This window comes from Stomoxys calcitrans, chromosome 3 (genome assembly GCF_963082655.1).
Source record: "Stomoxys calcitrans chromosome 3, idStoCalc2.1, whole genome shotgun sequence".
In the NCBI taxonomy this organism is placed as follows: domain Eukaryota; kingdom Metazoa; phylum Arthropoda; class Insecta; order Diptera; family Muscidae; genus Stomoxys; species Stomoxys calcitrans.
Window position 1 is genome coordinate 102,240,270 of NC_081554.1, and position 24,776 is coordinate 102,265,045.

General features: G+C 38.7%; 2 protein-coding genes and 1 long non-coding RNA gene across 5 annotated transcripts in view; 2 read left to right on the forward strand and 1 right to left on the reverse strand.

Moving 5' to 3' along the window:
* The window catches only part of LOC106085860 (uncharacterized), a 47,003-nt gene extending 31,224 nt beyond the window's left edge, over positions 1–15,779 (reverse strand). For 2 of the 3 annotated variants that reach the window (XR_009397672.1, XR_001221037.2), the window contains exons 1-2: positions 15,662–15,779; positions 15,487–15,592 (exon numbers count right to left, since the gene is read on the reverse strand). This is a non-coding gene — a long non-coding RNA (uncharacterized LOC106085860). Of the gene's footprint in view, positions 1–15,320; positions 15,407–15,486; positions 15,593–15,661 lie in introns of those variants that run through there. The other variant, XR_001221036.2, reaches the window with a different exon arrangement.
* LOC106085856 (facilitated trehalose transporter Tret1) overlaps positions 1–20,894 on the forward strand; it is a 44,974-nt gene extending 24,080 nt beyond the window's left edge. The window contains exons 4-6 of the mRNA XM_013250305.2: positions 9,451–9,794; positions 9,997–10,418; positions 20,399–20,894. Coding sequence (XP_013105759.2) covers positions 9,451–9,794; positions 9,997–10,418; positions 20,399–20,596 — 964 coding nt within the window. The 3' untranslated portion in view covers positions 20,597–20,894. The remainder of the gene's footprint in view (positions 1–9,450; positions 9,795–9,996; positions 10,419–20,398) is intronic.
* Positions 20,895–21,337: 443 nt separating this feature from the next.
* The window catches only part of LOC106091729 (facilitated trehalose transporter Tret1-2 homolog), a 282,586-nt gene continuing 279,147 nt past the window's right edge, over positions 21,338–24,776 (forward strand). Inside the window, exons 1-2 of the mRNA XM_059365148.1 lie at positions 21,338–21,385; positions 21,475–22,191. The gene's annotated coding sequence lies outside the window, so the exon portion shown is untranslated. The remainder of the gene's footprint in view (positions 21,386–21,474; positions 22,192–24,776) is intronic.

The following is a 24,776-nucleotide window of genomic DNA, read 5'->3' on the forward strand; positions in this document are numbered from 1 at the left end:
TCTCGCAAGCTCGTCCGCTTTACAATTCCCTGGGATATCTCTGGGGCCCGGCACCCAGAACAAGTGAATTTTGAACCGTTCAGCCCTATCGTTGAGAGATCTGCGACAGTCGAGGGCGGCTTTTGTGTTTAGAAATAGGTTCTCCAGGGATTTAATGACTGCCTGGGTGTCTGAGAAGATATTTAACCAATCGTTGTTATGACATTATATTTTAGCCATTCCACCACTTCCTTAATTGCAAGGATCTCTGCTTGATACACACTGTAGTGGTCGGGTAACCTTTTCGATATGACCAGTTCTACATCTCTAAAGTACACCCCAAAGCCCACATGGTCGTTTAGTTTGGAACCATCCGTATAGAAGTCTATGTAACTTATATTACAAGGGATATCGTAGTTCCAATCGGTTCTATCAGGAACTGTACTTTTTATCAAAAAGCGGCTCAGGTAGGGTGTAATCCACACTGCCTGGAACATCGGATATTGTATCAAGGATGACACAGTTTCCGTAGCCGCCACATGACCAATGAGAAAGCTCCCTTAACCTCCCGGCAGTGGTCGCTGCAATTTGTCTAGCCACAATGTCCAGAGGCATAAGATGTAGCATTAAATACAGTGCATCAGATGGTGTCGGCTGTGATGCACAAACAAGCCATCTTTTGGATTCCGTTATATGTTCAACAGTCGGTGAAATTAAAGATGTCCCAATCGTGTGGTGCCCTTGTTGATTTTGCCCTGTTGAAGAGTTTTCTGCAGTCCTTCCTTAGACCAACCAGGTCCGGGGTCCACCATGGCGGTCGCTATTTGCCCCTTGGCTTCGCACTAGGACGCAAGCGAGTCATTAAGAGCCTTCGTGATCTGCTTGACCATTATGTCTATATGGTGCGCAGTTGCCACTTCCTTTTCTAGTCTAGAAGGGAAGACGTGCAGCATTTTCTAATCCTAGGACCTACTTTTTTCCAAGGCTAAAACTAATATAACGATGATCAGAAAAGCTGTGGTCATCCAACACTTCCCAGTTGCATATTCTTGCTCTTATATCTTCCGATACAAAGGCAATATCTAGTCTGTTCCTGGTATTTAAAGTTGGTTTATCCCCTTTATTACAAATCGCCCGATTGCAACTTATTATAAATTCGGTAAGCAGCTCACTCCTTTCGTTGACATCCGAACTTCCCCATATCTGGTGATGTGCATGAGCATCACTTCCTACAATGAGGCTTTTCTACCCTACAGAAGCGGCTTCAAGCAGCGACTTAAGGTTTGAAGACGGCATCTCTGAATCGTGTGCCATATATAGGGAAGGCAGCCAGTAATGAGACTTGTTTATTTCAAGGCTTGCTACACGAAATCTTCTGTGCTTAGCGACGGAAGAAGAAAAACATTTAGGCTACTCTTTGCAAGAATACAGGCTCTGTCTCTTCCATTCCCCGTTCCCTTGAGTAGTTTAAATCCCGTAATTCTTAGTCCACGAACCATTCCTCCACACACCCATGGATCCTGGATAAGAACCACGTCAAATCCCCCTGCCATCAGGAGTACCTATAGTGCCGCCTAAGCGGAGTTTTATTGAGAAAATGTGGTGCGTTAAATTGGCCCACCTCCGTTTTCCTCGTGAACAGGCATATTTTAGTCTTCTCTGGGTTAAAATTGAGGCTCTAGACCCAGGCCCAGTCATATGCCAGGACAGACTCTATTGACCTTCCCTTGACGTAGGATGGCCGACTCTTTATCATGGTGTCCACAATACGCGATGGCCGTGCTATTCTAAACCTAGTGGAGCGATGGTCAGAAAAAGAGTGTTCCATGGGGACCCTCCAACCCTGAACCTCATTGATTGAATTTTCCGAACATATTATCACACCTAAAACTTCTTCCCTAATCCTCTAAACAAAGGTGGCGGTGTAACCAATATTAAGTGTTATTAGGTCGTTAGTATTCAAGAATTCTACATAATATAAATTTTTATGAAAAATAACGCAGTTCCTCTGCCGAATACCAGTGTTAGCATAGAATAATTGGTAGTTGATATTGTTTAGTCCAGAAACTTTGTTCCGGATTGGTTATGGATCCTGAATTATGGCAATATGAATCGTGCCCTTGCTGATTTTCTCCATTAGAGGGCTTATTGGGAGTGGGTCGTGAGTGGTCGTCTGCTCCCTGTTCCATAGGCTGCACTGAGTTTCTCGTCACTGCACTGCCTGATGTTTAATTTTAGGATCTTTGCATATCCTAGTTCCATATCATGGTTCCACCATCGGGTCCCCGTTCGTTAGGCTGTTGAGTCTACCGTCTTTGCACTGCCTGATGTTCCAATATTAGGATCATTGCCTGTACCAGTCTTCCAAATCTTGAGTGAAAGGGCTTATTGGGAGTAGGTTGAGGTCTCATCGTCGGCTCCCTGTGCGTTAGGCGGCATTGAATTCTCTGTGACTGCACTGCCTGATGTTTCAGCGTTAGGATCTTTATCCATCCTAGTTTTCCTAATCTCGAGAAAGTCGTTGCTGGTTCCGTTGTCAAGTCCCCGTTCGGTAGGCTGTGTTGGGTCTCTCGCCCCTGCACTGCTTATCCTAGTCTTCCCAATATTGACTGTATGTTAGGCGTTATTAAGTTTGACTTAACTGTTTATTTTAAAAATCCTAAAGATTTGAAATTCTACCGTGAAACACAATTAATAGTTAACAGTGGTTTAAACCCCTCCCCACATAGCTACGCCACTCAGACCGGGTGATTCTAAGATTCTGGTGTCTCCATGAATCCTGTGAATCATCAAAAGCCGCAACATGTCCTCCGTTGTCTCTGCTCTCAATCCCATATCGTCTACTAACGTTTTAGTTTGGAGAGTAACTTTTTCACCTTGGCGGCCACCTTGGTCACCTTGGTCATTAACGCTATCGACCTGTTCGTTGCAAAGCTTCCAGTGAACACGGAGTACACATCCCAGTAATCTTCCTCTTCCCCCAATCCTGAACCTAATCGATTAGATTTTCCGAACATTTTGTCACATCTAAAACCTCATCCCTAATAAAGGTAGCAGTGTTACCAATAATAAATTCTGTCAGGGCTTGGCACCGTTTATTAATGTTGGTACTACCCCACGAAATGTGGTCAGAGTTCGCTTCTCACCCAATTAGTACCTCATTTCCTATCTATTTTGCCTTCATCACCCGCCGATACAGCTCCGACGTCTCTCTGGGAAAACTGGGAACTCTGAAAAAGTATATAATTTAAATTTATATGACAAATTACATAGAGCCGCTTTTTGGTTAATAGTACTGTGCCACAATTTATGATAGAACCGATTGCAGCTACGATATTTAACTAGCTATCAAACTAGACGACCAGGTGGGCTTTGGGGTGTACTCTAAAGATCTGGAACTGGTGATATCGAAAAGGTTAACCGACCACTGCAGTGTGTATTAAGCAGAGATCCTTGCAATTAAGGAAGTGATAGAATGGCAAGATATAACGTCATAACGACGATTGGCATAAATATCTTCTCAGACAGCCATCAATTCCCAGGAGAGCGTATTTCTGAACACAAAAATCGCCCTCGACTGTCGCAGACCTTTCAACGAGAAGGCTGAACAGTTAAAAATTCACCTGTTCTGGGTGCCGGGTCACAGAGATATCCCAGAGAGAATTGTAAATCGGACGAGCTTGCGAGACTAGGAACTACGCTATACATTTCAAGGAAATTGGAATCTTTGGGTATGCCTGTAGCGACATGTAAGCTTAGTTTTCAGGGCCAAACCCTAAGGACAACGAATGATAAATGGTCACATAGAGGGGGCTGTGAGCATTCCAAAACTATGTGGCCTAATCTAGACTTGAAGAAGTCTACCGCTTTGCTGTTATTGACTAGAACAGACGTCTCAGTAATTGTGTCCGTCATGACAGGCCACTGTCTAATCGGAAAACAAAAATGATGACGGGCTGAAGGTTGCCAGAAACGACTTTGCAGAAGCTGTAAGGACACCTTCTGTGTGTGTCCCGCACTAGCAGTCAGAAGAAGTTCCACTTTAGGTTATCATTTCTTTTGAGAACTTGTCTGAAAAAGCGGATGTGAACAGTGGGCTTTTTAAAACGATATGGATGGTTCAACGGTAGAAACTAGGAGGCATCTTCCTTCTTTTCTACCTGTGGTATCACAATGGACGAAAACGTCTAAGTGAGTCTGATGGCAGACTGGCACTTAAACCTAACCTAACCACAGTCTTAGTCAAACTTGTCACGGAGACTTGACCAATGCCTACCACAAGAAAAGTTATGTCATCCTTCTCTGTGGAAGACCTCCCATTTCCCCTGCTCATTTGCTTGTTTTTGACTTCCATCATGCGTTCCGTCGCAAATTTGCTGCCCCAACCTTGATGAAGAACGTCGCCTTTGTTAGCTGAGACCATCTTTTTCACCAGGTCGGGCTTTGCGACCCAGGGAGTGTGGACGGATGTCGCCTCCATACTTGCAGCTCATAGTTTGTATGGGACCGATGATCTGCTTAAATCCTACCGGTTGCCCTCCTTATGACTGCATAAGTCATCTCATCTCTATTGTGCTTCCTTGCCAGTCTGGGGTAAGAGGGCGGCTTCTTACCCTTCGTGCCCCGCATTGCTTTCTCGGTCTTCTTGTGAACTTAGTTAAGCCTTCGCTCACTACTGCCGTCATCCCCCTGTCCTCATCTATCTATTCGGCTGCGATGACTGTTTCATTGACACTGTCGCTGTCTGAATCTGAATCGGAAACACCATCTTTACTTAAAGGGTGGGAACAAGCTGCGCATCCCTCTGGTTTATACGGCTCTTCTTCTTTTGTAAGTCTGATGACTGGTTGTGCGCTTGAAGCATTACTCTCGACTACAAGTGCCAAGCCATCCACACCTGAAAGCCTTTAATTTTTGCGTAATAGATAGTACCTATTCCGAGATACGGATATTTGTCTTTGAGGAGCGAGATGAAAACATGTCCGTTCTGTTCAACGGTTACTGATTACTTTTGTTAATCAGCTAACAAAAGAACTACCTCTGCTTCTTAATACAAGTAAAATAGAATAATTTAATAAAAAAAATTGTTCCGAAAGACAAACATTAAACAAAAATTTTTCTAAAACATATACAATTCTAGATTTATTATTTTGATTGAAACTTTATGTCTAGAAAAAATATTTTTTAAAAATTGTCTTTTGATAAAATATTTCAATTTTTAGTCTGGAAAATTTTAGTAAATAATAAATACAATTTTCAAAGAATCATTAGTAATATTTAATTATAAATTACTTGAATTACATCAGCAATGAAATGAAAAACATTTAGAACACGGAAAGACAATATGAAAACCCAGAAATGATCATCCTGATTAATTTACATTTTTAAATAATTATATCAAATGAAACCATTACGTTTTTCTCTTGGAATTTCATAATTCACAATACAGCATTTAAGGCAATTGATTCGAAACTCATGGTATTTAGGGGCGTTGATTCTCGTAGAAATGTGTAAGTTCTGGAGGCTTTGACCGTGGATTGGGCACAGTGATTTTTTTTCTTGGAAAAATGTTAAAAATTAACTTTTCGAATTTTTGATCTTCTTCCAAGAATATCTCTTTACCATGAAAAGATTTTTTTTTTTTTGGAGTGAAGATCAGCCAGAAGCATTGCAAGAGCTACCAATCCATCCAGAAAAATTCACAGTTTGGTGCGGTTTATGTGCTGGTTGCATCATTGGACCTTACCTCTTCAAAGATGATGCGAATTGTAATATAACTGTGAATGGTGAGCGCTACCGTGAGATGATATCCAAAATGCAAGAGCTTGACTTGCATGACATGTGGCGAGTTCAATGAACATTTTATTTCACGTTCGGGACCGGTCAATTGAACGCCTAGATCGTGCGATATAACGCCTTTAGACTATTTTTTTGTGGGGCTATGTTGAAGCTCATGTCTATACAGACAAGCCCACTTCAATTGACGCATTGGAAGACGACATTGAAGCAGTTATTCGGGAGATACTGGCCGAAATGTTGGAAAGAGTATGCCAAAATTGGACTAAGCGGATGGACCATTTGAGGCGCAGTCATAGTCAACATTTGGTTGAAATAATCTTCAAACCTTAAATTATATGGACCGTACTATCGATTCAAATAAAGATTTCATGCATTTTTCTGAATTTTATGTGTTTTTTTTAATAAACTTTCGTATAGCTCTTAAAAAACCACTCTTTTTAACAATTACGATTGCCGCTAGGACATGATCAATTAGTGGACATCTTCGACAACCCGGCCGACACGGGATAACTATGAGCACCACACAGGCTGGAACTTTCAGCTCGGACTTGTGTGGTGTCCACCGTTATCAAGGGAGGCTTAGCTGAAAGCTACGCAGAGTAGCTGCAAATGCAGCCGCGAGCAGTCAGCGATTTTCGAGATGAGAGTCTCAGTGAGGAGTCAGTTGGCACTGGCTCTAATTAAATACTGAGCGCCAATGATACTCGAGCTGACAAGACGAGTTATTGGCGCCTTCAAATAACAAATGGAAAACATCAGCGTCTGTTCCCAGGTTAGGGGCGACTAGAGGCGAGCGTCGGCTCTTGGAGCAAGCGGCTCGCCACAACGAGGGATACATGTGCAATCTCACAAAACCCATGCGGTTGGGGCGCTAGGCCAGTAACCCGCCCCCGGAAAACTGAAAACTACTATGAGAAACAAAGGAATAGTAAAAACGGACCCCCAACGTTGATGACCCACGCAAACGAAAAAAGGACCATGATTTGCGGATCTGAATCTGAAATGTCCTCACTCTTTATAGAGAAGGTGCAGTAAACGCTCTGGCGGATGTATTAGAGAAGTACAAGGCAGATATTACCGCCTTACAAGAAGTGAAATGGACTGGGAATGGCGTCACTACACTACCAAACAGTGACGACGGCATGAGTTTGGCTGTGGATTTGTGTTTAGTCGGAGACTAAAACACCTTGTCTCCAGCTTTACTCCGGTGGATGAGAGGCTAGCCACAATCTGCATAAAAGCCAAATTCTTCAACATCAGCCTTATTTGTGCCCATGCCCCGACGGAAGACAAAGACGAGCAGACCAAGGATATTTTCTACGAGCGCCTAGAGAAAGAATATGACCGCTGCCCCGCCCATGATATTAAAGTCGTTCTGGGAGATTTTAATGCGAAGATTGAGAAGGAAGACATTTTTGGTCCAACTGTCGAAAAGTTTAGCCTCCACGAGATAACGTCTAGTAATATGTTAAGGCTGATTGATTTCGTCGCGGCAAAAAACATGGTAGTTAGTAGCACCAGACTTCAACATAAAAATATCCACAAAGCCACATGGCTGTCACCCGATCAAAACACGAGAAACCAAATTGATCACGTTGTGGTAGATGGAAGGCATTCTTCCAGCGTGTTAGATGTATGATCGATCCGTGGAGCGAATATAGATTCGGATTATTAGCTTGTTGTAGCAAAGGTTCGCACCCGTTTGAACACGGCGAGGAAAGAACGATCTGACACTGCACGGAAGCTGGACATTGAAAAGCTGCAAATACAACAAATGGCAGCGGCATACTCCACTCGACTGACCCAATTGCTTGATGAAAGCACTCCTTGTGCCGATGATATAATGGCGCAGTGGCAAACTATTGCGCACTCCATGGAAAATGCCGCGAAATCCGTACTTGGGCACCGGAAGCCTCCGCCAAGAAACCCATGGTACGACCAAGAGTGTCGAGATGCTACTGAAGCCAAGAATGCGGCATATAGAGCAACCCTGCAATCAGTAGCAACGCGCGGAAATGGAAAGACGTGAGTGTGAGCGAATTCAGATGTACAGGAGTCAGAATGAAGTCTGGAAATTCTACCAAAGAATTACACATTAAACCGATGGCTTTGGTGCAGGCACATCGTCCTGCAGAGACAAAGAAGGAAATCTGGTAACTGACACAGATAACATGCTGAGGATATGGAAACAACATTTTACCCAACTGCTAGTGTCCGATGTTGTCCGGGTTACTCGTTGAACTATTTAAGACCGAAGGCGCCAAGCTGATAAGGCGTATGCATCAGCTTATCTGCGCAATCTGGCTAGAAGAACGCATACCCGAGGATAGGAGCCTCAGCATACTAAGACCCGTACACAAGAAAGGAGACAAGACGGAATGTGCCAACTTCAGAGGAATAAGTCTCCTCCTCATTGCATACAAAATACTCTCGAGCGTACTGTGAAAGATGAAAGATTAAAACTAAGTCAATGAGATAATTGAGCCCTATCAATGCGGCTTTAGACCTGGTAAATCCAACCTGGACAAGATATTCACACTGCGCCAAATCCTGGAAAAGACCCGAGAAGGACAAATCAACACCTACCATCTCTTTGTTGACTACAAAACCGCATTCGATACTGCTTTACATTCAAAGGTATTTCATGTCTGAGTTTGGTATCCCTGCAAAATTAATAAGACTCTGCAGGATGACACTTGCTGATACACGTTCCTCAGTAAGAATAGGAAAGAATCTCTCCGAACCATTTAATACCCAACATGGTTTCAGACAAGGAGACAGCCTATCGTGTGATCTCTTTAATATCCTGCTGGAGAAGATTATACGAGATGCAGATGTGAATAGATATGGCACACTAATCACAAGAGAACACATGCTACTCGCTTATGCCGACGACATCGATATCATAGGTCGGTCACCGGAAGTAGTAACTGCAGCCTTTGAAAAAATCGAAAGAGAGTCAGTGAAAATGGGTCTGGCAGTAAATGGAGATAAGACGAAATGTGGTTTCATCTCCCAAAAAGCCATGCACAACCGAGCAGATAAAGAAAATGGAGAAAGTTGGGAACCACAACTTTGAGATATTCAGTAACTACCTCGGCACCGCCATAACCGAAACGAATGACACCAGTTTTGAGATTAAGCGAAGAATAATACTGACAAACAGATGCTAATTTGGACTAAGTAAGCAGTTTAGAAACAAGGCTACCTCTCGACAGACGAAGATTACACTATACAAGACACTGATAATACCCGCGCTGTTATATGGTTCCGATGCATGGGTACTTGTGAAAGCAGATGAGGCAGTGCTTGGAGTATTTGAGAGAAAGATTCTTCGTAAAATATATGGACCAGTTTGCGGTAATGCAGAATATAGGCGACGTATGAACCACGCGCTGTATGACGACGATAGCATAGTTACACGCATCAACTTTACTAATATTTAGTTTACTTTTCCCAGAATTGGTGGTCACTTTTCAATGCAGGTATGGGCAATGTATAGTGTTTTTTGTATTAATGTGTAATTCAAAGCGCAGAGTAGAGGAAAAGATTTTCGATCATTTTTTTCGAGTTTTTATTCAGCCCAATCTCAATCTGCTTTTCCTAATTTATGTAGAGTTATTTTTTTGTTGCATGAGAAGACTTGTTAACACTTATTTGGAATCTTTGCAGCATACGTGGACGGCTAACGTCGCTTTTTTCACTTACCCTGAACGTAGGCGTACTTTGTGGCTTCATTCTATCTTCTTACGTTCCCTATGATGCCATACCAATGGTGGTTTTACCTCTGCCCTGTGTATATGTTTTGGCCGCCTTGTATTATCCGGAAACTCCCCAATATCTTATACGGAGGGGTTGCTACTCGAAAGCTCAAAAATCATTCTTATTTTACAAAAACGTGCTCGATGAGGGAAGTGCTTCAGATAAGTTAGAAGTTCAAAACCAATTCGATGAGCTCAAAAAATCTATAATGCAACAACAAAATCAGAATGATAATTTCACCTGGCGAGATATTTGTAAGTATACATAAATATGAATATACAGAAGTCGCTCATTATCCGAAGTTTTTGAAGTATGTGATCGACCTCACTAAACTTAAGTCGATCACCATACTTCAAAAACTTCGCATAATAAGCGACTTGAATACAAGAGATATAACTTGTGTGATATATGTGAGCGCAGTTAACTGAATACATTGTTTGATCTTTTCTCATGCAGTTAACAAAAAGTCGCTGGTAGCGCTCAGTTCGGGTGTTATTCTGATCTCGGTAAATATCTTCTGTGGGGTGTTTGCTCTTGTCAACTACATGTCGAGTATATTTACGGCAATAAAGACAGAGTTGGATCCCGACATCAACACTATAATTGTAGGTGTGATACAGGTAATCGGAACATATACTGCTACTATTCTAGTCGACCGGTTTGGTCGTAAGATACTGCTAATTGTATCATCATCTGGTATGGGTATTGGACTAGCGGCATTCGGCATTTATGCTTTCTTTGCCGAAGAAACCAGTGCGGATCTCTCAGCATACAGCCGTTGGTTACCACTTCTGCTTATGGGTATCATAATATTTTTGGCAAACGTTGGCATAATTTCCGTCACTTTTGTAGTTCTGGTCGAGATTTTACCATCAAAGGTAAGTTTTTAAAGAGACTAGAAACCGTATAGAATATTTAAGAGGCAATGATTTGGCTCAATAAGGTTGGCTAAGATCTTAGAGAACGTAAACTCTCGGCATTGCATGCAGCAGGTACTGTCATATAAGCCAACTTTGCAATTTGGAGAGCACAAAAATAATTCAAGCAATGGTTGCTACCATATATATAAAAAAATAAATATTAGAAAATGGGAAATTATAAATATATTTATATCAGGGTGGGTTGATTATTTTCAAATCGTATAGCAAAAAACGAAAACTACATAAATTCTATGAAAATTTTCCGAAGCATACATATGTCTAAAAGAAACTCCTAATCCGCGCCTAGGTTAGCTTAGGTTAGGTTGAAAAGAGGGTGCAGATATTAATCCGCCCCATGCCACTGTAAGTCCATACCTAAGCCATTAATCGGCTTGTTGTGAGCTCTAAAAACTATAAAGTAACCGCGACCTTACCGTCCCGGTTGTAATTGCCCTTATGGCAAATTTACCTCTTCACGCATTCCGTGATCGCCCGGATCTCCGTCTGCAGGACCGTATTATGGTCAGGCAGTCTAAAACAGATCTCAGTCCTTGGGTTCTCAATGTTGACCTCCAGACCCACTCTTTCCTCTAGCTTTGATCCATCCGTGTAACATGATCTTCCAGAAGGCAATCCGCGCCTAAATGATGGGAAAAATAGCTCTTCCCAAGTCGAGAGGCGCGAAGTAGGGTTTGATTGTAGATCCATGGTTTTCGTAGATTTTTTTTTGAATTTTATGCAGATTACGTTTCTGCTATACGATTTTTAATTTTTTCATCCATACTTTTCAACCCGCCCTAATGTATATGTATATAACTGGGAAGTAATGAAACATAAACACATTTATTATATTTATATTAGGAAACCGGAACAGGTGAATTGTATGCACAGCAACGCACAAGACAGTGGAAAAATTAACGTGGTAAACGTATTATAACGAAAACACCACAGGTAAATCGGAACAGAATAGATAGTGGAAGAAACTTTGCTTGAGTACAGAGGATTATAAATTAAATCAGGGTACTAGAACAAGCGGGAAATTGAGGACAAGAGGCTAATTATAGATGATGCACGCTGCCGGGACTTACTGGTCATTTCGCAGTCAATGCTGCTACTTGACTCACAAGAATATGTTTGAGAGTAAATGTTCATTTTCACATGATTTTTTTTTTATTATTTTGTAACCCTTTGAGGACGAAGAATCAACCGCTCTATAATGTTTCGATTTTTTTGCATATTCGTTCTAAAAATAGTCCTATTGGAAAAAAAAAATTATGGGACATATATGCCCCATTCGTCCCCAAAGGTAAATATTTGGGTAGAAAATGTTTTCGAATTTTGATTAGAATTTAAAATAAATCTGATCGTATATTCTGTTTAGGCTGGCAGACATAAAAATCATAAAAATAATTCATGCGTGATTTGTTGTGGTGGGGAACACATACAGTGAGCTTCAAAATTAAAAAAAAAATTAAATCATCTATAAATTTACTAGTTATACGAAATACTATAATAATTCGTTTTCACACTGATACAATGTTTTTGTTTTTTTGATAAAAGTAATTTTCAAGTGATCGACAAAAAAACCTGTAACAGAACAGCTTTTGAACATTTTATGCTGGCGCTCACTGTAAGGTTACCTATATAATAAAAATCGGTCAAATCCGATAAAAATGAGTTATCTGAAGGCTCAAGAAGCAAATTCGGGGCTATATCTATTTATAGAACTATCATCGCAGTATCTGGTTTGAGTATTAAAAACAATAAGGCTTATAAGGGCTCAAGAAGAAAAATCTGGGGTTTTTGAGATATATTCTTATATCAACCGATCACCAATGACCTATAATATAAAAAGAATCTGTGCAAAATAAAGGCCACCATGTCGCAAAGGTTCAAATCCCGGCGTGAACAACAGAAAAATGTTCAGCGGTGTTCTCTACCAAATGGTGTCGCTATGCGGCTCGCCCCAATGTGGAGTATTCGACATCAAAAGTGTCGTTTAATTCAAAATTGAAATTTTAAGTAATAATAAAGTATTATGTGCCATTCAAAAGGAAAACCATTCATATTCCGGAAAAAATATGGTCTTAGGCCATCTCACCTGGTTGTAGTAGGTTCACGAACACTTTTTTGATTTTTCAATTTTACATGATTTCGTAAAATTTTGCACGATTTTTTTTTTTTGAAAAAAAAGACCTTTAAACTTTAAACCTATTTGTTGCAAATTTTTCTACAGTAGAAATCAAAAATTTTCATATCGTAAAATAATAAATTTCTGACGACTTTAAAATGTTTATGTTTTGCTAGAAAAACATGGAGATATAGCTGACTGTTCAAAAGTATCACTCTTCGAATCTTGGTTTTTCTAATTCAAGTGATCCTTGACTATATGTACGCTCAAAAAATATTTTCCCAGTTTTGCCCCATTTGGATTTTTGGAGCTTTTTTTTTAAAAAATAAGTCGATACCAAAAAAAGCTCACGTATTTCAAATATGATTTTTAAAGCTTGAATAAGTGATCTGAGATTTTCTGGAGATTTATTTCTTAATCTTCGTTGCTATATGTAAATCCATATTCAACAATATCTTTAAACACACTACCCTATAAAATACAAGACATTGATTGCAATTTTTTCGTACAAATTACGGCGCTAAAAGTACGTTTTCTTCCTTTTCTGTACGGTTATAAGATTGCGTATCTGGTATAACTTATGGTATTTTTGTCAAGCAATGATCATTTTTAGGAAATTGCTTAATTTTATCTGTCGCCCATCGCTGAAACAAACTAATTACTATTATTGTAAACAAACTATTAACTATTACTATTTTGCACCTTAGGTACCAAAATTTACGAATTTTGAATAAATCATGTAGTCACCCATCATATATTTACTATTTGTACCTACATGCCAAATTTCAGACCTCTAGCTTCATTTTGTAGGGAAGTACCAAATGGTAGCAATTTTTGTACCAAAATGTGCAAATTGTGAATATATCATTTAGTATCGAATCCTTTATTCCCCTAGTTGAACCTACATAACAAATTTCAGACCCCAAGCTCCATTTGCGAAGAAGGTACCAACATTTACAAACCTTCTACCAAAAAAGACACTAAAGTCTCCATTATGTCGTCGCATATAGAAAGGACTGAAAATTATCAACGTGAGTTCCTTTCAAAGACTGACATAATATTGACTATTCTTCAATGTCATACCACAAAAATTGAGCAATTGCAGTATGAACAAGTAAAAAGACGTTAAGTTCGGCCAGGCCGAACTTTGGATACCAACCACCTCGGGTATATATGTAAACTCCTTTCGCCAAAATATATCCAAATCGGAACCGATCTGGGCCAAATTGAAGAAGGATGTCTAAGGGCCTAACACAACTCACTGTCCCAAATTTCAACAAAATCGGATAATAAATGTGGCTTTTATGGGCCTAAGACCCTAAATCGGCGGATTGGTCTATATGGCGGCTACATCCAAATCTGAACCGATCTGGGCCAAACTGAAGAAGGAAGTCGAGGGGCCTAACACAACTCATTGTCCCAAATTTCAGTAAAATCGGATAAATGTGGCTTTTATGGGCCTAAGACCCTAATTTGGATGATCGGTCTATATAAGGGCTTTATCAAGATATAGCCTGATAGAACCCATCTTCAAACTTAACCTGCTTTTGGACAAAAAAAGATGCTGTGCAAAATTTCAGCTCAATATCTCTATTTTTAAAGACTGTAGCGTGATTTCAACAGACAGACAGACGGACATGACAAGATCGTCTTAGATTTTTACGCTGATCAAGAATATATACTTTATAGGGTCGGAAATGGATATTTCGATGTGTTTCAAACGGAATGACAAAATGAATCCTTCGGTGGTGGGTATAAAAAAAAAACAAAAAATTAGAGCAGGCACATACAACTAAAATGGCTACTAAAGCAGTTGATCTTGAAATAAAAACTCTTCAACTTGAGATGCTAAAATAAGCCCATGCTAAACCTTTTTACGAAACTTGGATAAGGAGCCATGCCACAAATTCAAATGCATTTTTTTAATTTTATTTAATTTTTATACTGAATATTCTGATGTATCTCGTTTAGCCTTTGAGATTTTTTTATGAATGCAGACTGAAACATGTATGAAATGTAAATAAAAGAAAGACTTAAATAATTTGAACATTGTTTTATTTTAAAAGAGACATTTTATTTGGCCTCGTATTTTTTTCGCCAAAATTAATACATATATTATGCAAGGCAGCACAAACATTTCCAAATTTTGCCATTTTATCTGGTGTATAGAGTTGGAAAGTTTCATTGCTTAAAACTTTCCATCGGGCTTTAAGAATACCTATTGTTCTTTCAATAATGCATCAAGCTTTAGAATGGATTTCACTGAAATATGATTCCGCAGACCCTTCTTGAGCGTTTCTATAAGGGGTAATCAAACAAGGTTTCAAGAGATATTCCGAGTTCCCTGAAATAAAAACGCCTTTCCTCAGAGTGCTTCCAAACAAAGGAATCATGTGATGCCCATCCGTATTTGGAATTAATGGATAAAATTTTATAATTGTGATCACAAGTAAAAATAGGCTGAGTTCGGCTGAGCCTAATTCTATGTACCCTCCACCATGGATCGCTATTGTTAAGTTCTTTTCACCTTTTCTTAAAAACAAGATTATCCATTAGAATCATAGTAGAAGTCATTGTGTAGCCAGATCGGATAAGAATTGTGCCATCTAGAGGTTCAAGAAGTATAATCGGGAGATTGGTCTAAATCCCAAAGGACCTAAACAAACAAAAAGTTTTTGTAAAAAGTTTTGAGCAACTTGTTTATCTTGTTCGAAAGTTAGTGTACTTTCCACATACGAACGGTCAGGGCTACATCATGGGATGTTTAACCAATATTTTGATATAAAAACGGAATTACGAAGTTAGTTAAACCCATCTAACGGTGGAGGTTATAAAAATATGATGCTATGTGATAAAATTATTCATATCAAAACGTGCAATGCCATCTCTACTTACTATCATTGAGTTGAGACTATGGTATCCTTTTCTGTTAAAGAAAACATATGTCCGTTTTCTGGGGCTTTTTGCAACCCAAAATGTGTACCATCAACATATCCGATGACTTGGTAAAGAAAAGGCTTTTAGAACTAGATTTTAATAAGTCAAAATTGCATTTGAGCTATACACTTACTTCCAGGCTGTATAAATTTTTGCATGAATGATTCCATACACGAGCTAGATTCGTTAGGGCAAAATTTTATGAACTTCGTGTTGGAATATTGTTCTACTTGTTATAAATCACTTTATAAAATAGAAATAATTTTTAGTCACATTATCTATGAAATTGTAATTGAATTTTGTTATACTTATTTTTTTCATTCTGTTGTCTGACATCTTATTTTAAACATTCAAATATAATTTTCCTGTTAAATATTATTTACAAATTGCACTGCTTTATTATTAACCCAAAAGGATAATAATAGATTTCCAATACTTCGGACACATTTTGTCTTCAATCTCATTTGCAAAAGATTTCAAAATGTTGCTTAATGTGCTTTGACACATACCCATCAAGTAATCATTCCTCTACTGGCTAGTAGAGATAACGCAACAGCCAATTGCAGCTTTGATAGTACCGCGGTAGACATGAGCCCATTGAAGTTTAGCTCGAAATTAAAAGCTTTCTTTGAAAGCCTGCACCGCTTAATAAATCTAAATAACACGTATTTATTACTAATAATCAGGATTCACTGAATAAGGTTAAGTCAAGCGATCAGCCGACATACATTTTTTTAAGTTTTGGCAGTATTTGGCATTGAGGATGTCAACTTGTTCTCTTTTTACTTTCATTCATTGTTTACGTTTTCTCCTATTTGATGACATTTCCAATCGTCAGATTTGACATCCTTAATGATGTTCATGGGGCCTATCCACTTTATGTTTTCGCAAGTGACCTAACCTTCTATTAGTGAATCCTGACTAATAATATAAATTTGTTTATTCACTTACCCATTATTCGCCAATGATATTGGGTCGCTTTTATCTCTCATTTCTCTGCGAATACGCACTAAGTTATTTTTCTCTTCCGAATCACAGGACAAGCATAGCAAAAGGAATGTAGTCATGGTTTTTTTTTTTTTTGTACATTGACAAGGTTTTCCCAAAATTTCAATAAATTCCTATTTTTACAAAAGCTGGGTTCAAGGCGTATTTAATAATGTGGCCGCATCGGCGAATTGCTATAACCAAGCATCTTTTTTGGGAACTTGATGTGTCAAAATTTGAAACCAGGGCGAAGAATATTCAATTCGCCCTGACATTTAAAATTTTCGGCAAATTGGTTTCGACCAATCAGAGCAAGAAGAAAGAAGTTGATTGATTTTTTAATGTCAAGAAAACACATATGTAAAAATGTTCAAAAGACCAATTAGCTCCAGAGGCTTTACCCACAAAACTGGCTGGAACATTGAGGTCCTATCAGTGTGGTGTTCATTGTCACTGTCACAAAAAGCTTAGCTGCGAGCTAACGGGCGCGTCCACAGGTTGCAGATATTGCCCCATACGTAGAAGCTGCAAAGGCAGTCGTGGACAACCAACGGTATCGAGCGTTGAGTCTCAGTGAGAAGCCAGGCGGCCCCGACGCTTGCATAAATACTTTTTTTTCATAAGATTTTTTTCATAAGGTTTTTTTCTTGAAAGTACTGTACCACTATTCCTGATAGAACCGATTAAAACTGCAATATACCTGGTAACAGAAGTTGCATAGACTTCTATACGGATGGTTCCAAATTAAACGACCGGGTGGGCTTTGGCGTGTGCTCTAAAGATCTAGAACTGGTCATATCGTAAAGGTTACTCGACCACTACAGTGTGTATCAAGCAGAGATCCTTGCAATTAAGGAAGTAGTGGAATGGCTAAGATATAATGAATCTCATTACGATCCCTTGGAGAACGTATTTCTGAACACAAAAATCCCCCTCGACTGTCGAAGATCTCTCAAAGAGAGAGGGCCACAGAGATATCCCAGGGAATTGTAAAGCGGATGAGCTTGCGAGACTAGAGACTGTCCTACAATGAGTAGGGAGTTCCTAGGGATACTGGAATCTGTGGGTATGTCTCTAGCTACATGTAAGCTAAGTTTTTGGGACCAGGCCCGATGGACAACGAATGATAGAAGGTCACAAAGTGGGGGCTGTGAGCATTCCAAAACTATGTGGCTTTGCTGTCATTGGCTAGAACAGATGTCTCAGCCATTGTGTCCGTCATGACAGGTCACTGTCTAATCGGAAACATGCTGACAGACTGAAAGTTGCCAGCAACAACTTTTGCAGAATCTGTGAGGACATCTAAGAAGAAGGGACTATAGAATACCTTCCTTGTGTGTGTCCCGCACTAGCAGTTAGAAGGAGTTCCACTTTAGGTTCTCATTTCTTTGAGAATCTGTCTGATTTAGCGGATGTGAACATTCGCAAGTTATTGGGCATTTTAAAGCGATCTGGATGGTTCAACGTTAGAAACTAGAAGGCGTCTTCCTTCTTCTGTTCCTGTGGTATCACAATGGACGAACACGTGTGAGTCTGATGGCAGACTGCCACTTAAACCTAACCTAACCTTCATAAGGTTATTGTAGCCGTAGATAGCTACCAAGTGAATGCTAACAAATGGCTCAAATAGGAAGAATGTGATTAGAGGTCAATCACCACAAGGAGGAGTTGTGAACCCCCTTCTGGCTCTGGGATATCTGTCGTATTTTCAGGTCTTTTGAAAAGGACAGTTAAAGTTTGTTGGGTACGGGGATGACGTTGTCATCATGGTGTGTGTCCGTTCAGAGTAAATATAGTATGCTGCCAAAATACTAGGTAACTTGGTATTTTCAAGGGACCTCACCCGTGATGGACTAAATATCCCTAAAAGCCATTGCGCTGGAAGGACTAAAGCTTGATTTGTGGGGGTGAGAAGGAGTCATTAACGGTTGAGCACCTATTGTGGGACTGCCCTGAAATTGAGAGTAGGTATAGGATTATGGCTGCACAAAATCTATTTTCCTGCCTAAATTATTTTCATGCTAAAGTCCTTCGCCATTCTTGACTACTATAGCTTTAAATTGCATATTGGAGGAAGCTTCTCCAGACCTCCTGGCCGTATTGTCATGCATGTTGACACCTTATCTTCTTCATTTTAATGTCTGGCATTGTAATGACGTATAGGTTATCAGCTTTCTGCTGCGCTTTTTGAATCTTTCTGGTGCGACACAATAGACCTAAGTTCCCTGAGTGAAACTAATAGTGAATGAGGTCGCTAGACGCCTGCCATTATATACCCTAAGTTAAAAAACCATAACAGCAGCATACGCTATTTATAAATTATTTATTTTGAAGTTTATTTTTTTGAGTTGACATATAAAATTCTCTCAGCTATGTTGATGCGGCCACCTGATAAATACGCCTTGGCCGGGTTGATGATGATAGCAATTTGTGTTATTTTGTTTTCCCACAAACATATGTTCAAATCAACTCTAATTCAAATTAATCGATAACAACTTGACAAATTTCGATACTACAGCTTTCGAATGCTGTAATACATTCACTCTTACGTGACGGAATTTCATTCGTACTCGATCACGTATGCGGTAATTCGGCCCCAGTACTGCAATGCCAAAGCAACCACCATGCCATTGATTGTTAGCACAGCAACACGGCATACCTGCAATGCATCTGACAACAATGTCAATTTTGAAAGAGAAAAAAACCTTAACAATCTGTTAACCTTTGCGAATATTTGACAAAATGGGTAAAGCCATCATAAATGGGTACTGAAAAAAACTGTTAAAAAATAATTACAGGTTTTTGCGATATTTATGGTACTATATTATGGTCCATAATGATATAGAATGTGTTCGAGTTTTTCATCTATTAACAATTTTTTTAACGTTTTTTAATTTAATGAAAAAAAAAATCATTTAATTTAATCAGCCACTAAGTTTTTACTAAAAAAATATTGTTTTTGCATTATATTACCATTTATCGAGAAAATTGGATTTTAGTACTCATGACATGGCCTATCGCCATACCAATATTTTTTAAAAATGCTGCTGGTCACTGAAAGGGTTTACAGAAATTTCACTTACAAAAACTGTCAAAACAATTTTTGAATTTAAAATTATGTAAAATTAGTGATTTTTGGCAAGCAAATTTTTCCCTAAAACGTGACTTTATATGTTAACAAAAAATTTTGTTAGTTGTCTTTTTTGGATGGGAATAAAAACATTTTATTCTTCACTTTGAAATTCTCTTAAATGTATTTTCTCCACCATTTATTTTGTTTAGGTAATATGTGCTCCTTATATCTCACATTCATGAAACCGTTTGCATTTGTGACTGTAGTATGAAGTTGTGATGACCTGTCGTCCGTTATTTAAAGTGTACGGCATAACCTGGAGGCCAGCGTAGCGCAGAGGTTAGCATGTCCGCCTATGACGCTGAACGCCTGGGTTCGAATCGTAGCGAAACCAGCAGTGGTTTTCCCCTCCTAATGCTGGCAACATTTGTGAGGTACTATACCATTTAAAACTTCTCTCCAAAGAGGTGTCGCACTGTGGCACGCCGTTCGGACTCGGCTATAGAAAGGAGGCCCCTTATCATTGAGCTTAAACTTGTATCGGACTGCACTCATTGATATGTGAGAAGTTTGCCCCTGTTCCTTAGTTCATGGGCAAAATTTGCATTTGCATAACCTAACAGGGCAATAGCATGCTGTCACAATTGCCATGGGTTCATTCAATTCGGCTTGTGCAGCCCTTTAGTATATAAGCCACGTATAATTCCCCATTGGTTCCCTAGTGGCGTTAATAGATTATTATTAGATAGATTATTATTAATTTACTAATTATTTTTATATCACATTTAATTTTTTTTCTCTTTCGTTTAGATACGCTCCGTTGGATCCTCGTTTTGTCTGGCTCTCTTGAGCGCATTTGCGTTTGTACTTTTACTCATCTTTCCGCTGTCAATGCATTATTTTGGACTTTCGGCTACCATGTGGTTTTGCGCTACAGTGTGTGCCTTCGGCTTATTCTACATCTCTTTGTTCCTGGATGAAACCAAAGGTAAATCGATGGAGGATTGATAATGCTACTATGAAATTCCTATACATATTACAGTCAAATAAAATGAAAATCTCCACATGTATAAGAGAAACTGTGTACTGGTGTTAATACAAAATTCTCTCTAAAATCGAATTTGCAAAATGCTACTTTATTTATTTATTTATCCAAATTATACTTTATTTATCCACATTATACTTATAGTATAATGTAAGATTAGTAGGACGGAAAAAATAGCATTGGCTACTGGGGCCTTCACCTAAATATTTAATTGCTATTATTGTGGAATTCTAGACAAACATTGGGTTATGAAGTTAAAAAGTTTATTGATATTATTTTAAGATATCTGCTCCTTCGTTATTCAGCATAGTTTTTTCTTGAAGAGATATGTACGTCGAATAAGAACAGAACGCGCTCTAATAGGCATGTATTCTCATAAGTATTGTACTTTTCTTTATATACACATGTATCTACATACATGTATGTTCGATGAAATAAAAGCACGATTTAATCGAAAAAGTTGCATATTTATTCCAATATCCATTTGTATTTGTATGTATCACACGATGTGAACTTTCATAGTTACTGTTTTTGAAATTAATTATGACATGACATGTATTATCATCTAATAGAGGCTTGAGCAGCAGCAGTATTGGAGTATATAACCCCGTTTACACTTCTCTTTAAATCCGGCTTAATGGCTCGATCAAAGTCGTGCCGAAAATCGGCAATTTTTATTGCTCAAAAAATCAAACACATTTTATCAAAATTCTAAGGAGTGCATTGTATTAAAAAAAAATAAATTTATGACGGTAAGCCTATTTTTGACAGCAGGTGTGGTTTTATGTCAAAATCATTAATATAATAAAAATATCTCTTTTTTTTAATTTAAAAAAAAAAGTTTTGAAAATTTCGAGTGTTATCAGCATTCTTCCCGGAATCAATTTTGAGTCGACTCCGCAGCCCTGCTTCGAACCGTTCAATACCAAATGAGGTTTCAGACAGGGAGACAGCCTATCATGTGATCTCTTCAATATCATGCTGGAGAAGATTATACGAGATGCAGGTGTGAATAAGCATGGCACTCCTCTCACAAGAGAGCATATGCTTCTCGTCTATGCCGAGGACATCGATATTATGGTTCGGTCACCGGAAGAAGCAATAGCAGCCTTTGAAAATATCGAAAGGGAATCAACGAAATTGGTTTTGGCAGTAAATGCAGTAAGACAAAGTGGATGATACCAACTCCCCCAAATCCCTGTAAACTCGAGCAGATAAGGAAATGGAAAAACTTGGGAACCACAACTTTGAGATAGTCAGCAACTTTATCTACCTCGGCACCGCCGCAGCCGTAACAAATGACAGGAGTTTTGAAATAAAACGAAGGATAATACTGGCTAACAGATGCTACTTTGGATTGAGCAAGCAGCTGAGGAGCAAAGTCACCTCTCGATAGATGAAAATTACTCTGTACAAGACAGTGACACTACCCGTGCTGTTGTATGGCTCTGAAGCAGATGAGGCAGTACTTGGAGTGTTCGAGAGCAAAATTCTTCATAAAATATTTAGACCGATCACACTGTGACCAGAGAATAGCAGCAAGCCAACTTAAAAATAGGTAAAATTGTAGACATGCAGCGAATGATAAACTTACACTGGCAATCGCCTCTCAACGACCAAAACATGAAATACTCCTTTAAATTCGTGGAGCTATTATGTTTTTGTTGATGAGCATAAAATGATTGCTGAACATATTTTAAATATTGAGCAATACTCACGAGGACTCACAAAGACACACACACAAAGCTACAGTTCAAAGTTGTGAGATTTGAAATTAATTTGCGTGCTTTGTAATGGCTTGGGTAAAGAAAAAACTGGAAGTAAGTCTGTCACTTTTGAACAGACGGAGACAAACAGCACGTACGTCACTGATAAAATCAATCAAAAATATTGGGTTGCCCAAAAAGTAATTGCGGATTTTTTAAAAGAAAGTAAATGCATTTTTAATAAAACTTAGAATGGCTTGGGTAAAGAAAAAACTGGAAGTAAGTCTGTCACTTTTGAACAGACGGAGACAAACAGCACGTACGTCACTGATAAAATCAATCAAAAATATTGGGTTGCCCAAAAAGTAATTGCGGATTTTTTAAAAGAAAGTAAATGCATTTTTAATAAAACTTAGAATGAACTTTAATCAAATATACTTTTTTACACTTTTTTTCTAAAGCAAGCTTAAAGTAACTGCTGATAACTGACAGAAGAAAGAATGCAATTACAGAGTCACAAGCTGTGAAAAAATTTGTCAACGCCGACTATATGAAAAATCCGCAATTACTTTTTGGGCAACCCAATAAAAAACAAATACAATAGAGCGCATCTCTCACTCTATTGTATTTGTGTGTGTGTGTGTGTTTCTATCTAACTTTGTTTTTATGTGGCATGCGATGCAGACTATTGAGTGCTAAATTTTGCGTCTCATGCAGTTCTCTGACAGTGACCTGTAATGACGGACACAATGACTAAGACGTCTGTGCTAGCCAAGTCTAGATTAGGCCACACAATTTTGGAATGCCCATATATCATCTGATGACCTTCGGGAGTGATCCCACAGATTCCAGTTCCCCTGGAATATGTAAGGTAGTACCTAGTCTGGCAAGTACGTTCGCTCTATGGGTCTAATTGGTAGATAAAAAACCTCTTAAAACAAATATTTATATCCTACACCACTACTGTGGTACTGGGTATTATAACTTACTGAATTTGTTTGTATTAGTATACCGATCGACTCAGAATCACTTTCTGATTCGATTTAGCTATGTCCGTCTGTCTGTCTGTCCGTCCGTCTGTTCATGTTAATTTGTGTACAAACTACAGGTCGCAGTTTTCATCCGATAGTCTTCAAATTTGGTACAGGCATGTTTTTCGGCCTAGAGACGATGCCTATTGAAATTGGAAAAAATCGGTTCAGATCTGGATATAGCTCCCATATATATGTTCGTCTGATTTTCAGTAATAATGCAATAAAATGGTAATTTGTTAACCGATTCTCTCAAAATTTTGCAGAAAGAATTTTTTTTACGACTGTCGACATTACTGGCGAATTTCATGGAAATCGGTTCAGATTTAGATATAGCTCTCATATGTATATATCGCCCGATTTTCACACCTAGACCCACAGCAAGCACATTCATTGACCAATATTGCCAAAATATTGCACAACGCTTTCATCGATGACTACCACAATATACGTAGAGTTTGGTCAAAATCGGTTTAGATTTAGATATAGCTCCAATATATATGTTCGCCCGATTTCCAGTAATATTGCAATAAAATGGTCTTTTGTTAACCGATTTTCACGAAATTCGGCAGGAGGGATTTTCATGGAATTTCATCGAAATCGGTTCAGATTTAGATATAGCTCTCATATATATATATCGCCCGATTTTAACTTCTAGAGTCACAGCAAGCGCATTTATTGATCCATCTTGCCAAAATTTTGCAAAACGCTTTCCTCGACGACTGCCAGTATCTGAGGAGTTTGCTCGAAATCGGTTCAGATTTTTGCCCTTCTTTACTGGTTTTTTATAACTTTCTGCTGTTTCCCATCATAAAATAAAAACAAACCACAAGTATGTTTCAAAAAAATAAAAAAAAAAACATTTGGCCAGAAAAGTTCAATAATATATTAGGTTTCAGTCAACGCGATGAATTAATCGTGTGATCTTTTTAATATCCTTTAGGAGAGATAATACGAGACTCTGAACTGAATGTGAGTACACCCAGCGAGCATTAAAATTTGTTAAAGATCGACTTTAGTTACTGAAATTTGGGAAAACATTTAAACAAAAAGTTCGCTCTGCTTTTCAAAATAATTTTGGCGTTTTTGGTAGGTTTCCAAAAAATAAATACTAAGCAAATTACAAAAAAAAACATTTAATATATATTTCTATTTTAACGATGGAAGCGACGTTAGGAGATACATATTTAGACTACTCTTGCAATATTTAGAATACTCCTGCTCAAATCCTTCAGGGCCTTCCGAGCCGGCGAAGCGTTTTTTGCAATGGTGGAGATTTATTTGTAGAAATCGGACCATGGTCAGGGTTTGAATTCCTCACCACTGTTGCGTTAGCCCCATAGTCTGTGTCTGATAGGAATTCATCCTCACAAGAATCGTTTGATCTTATCATGAAGAGCTTTCTC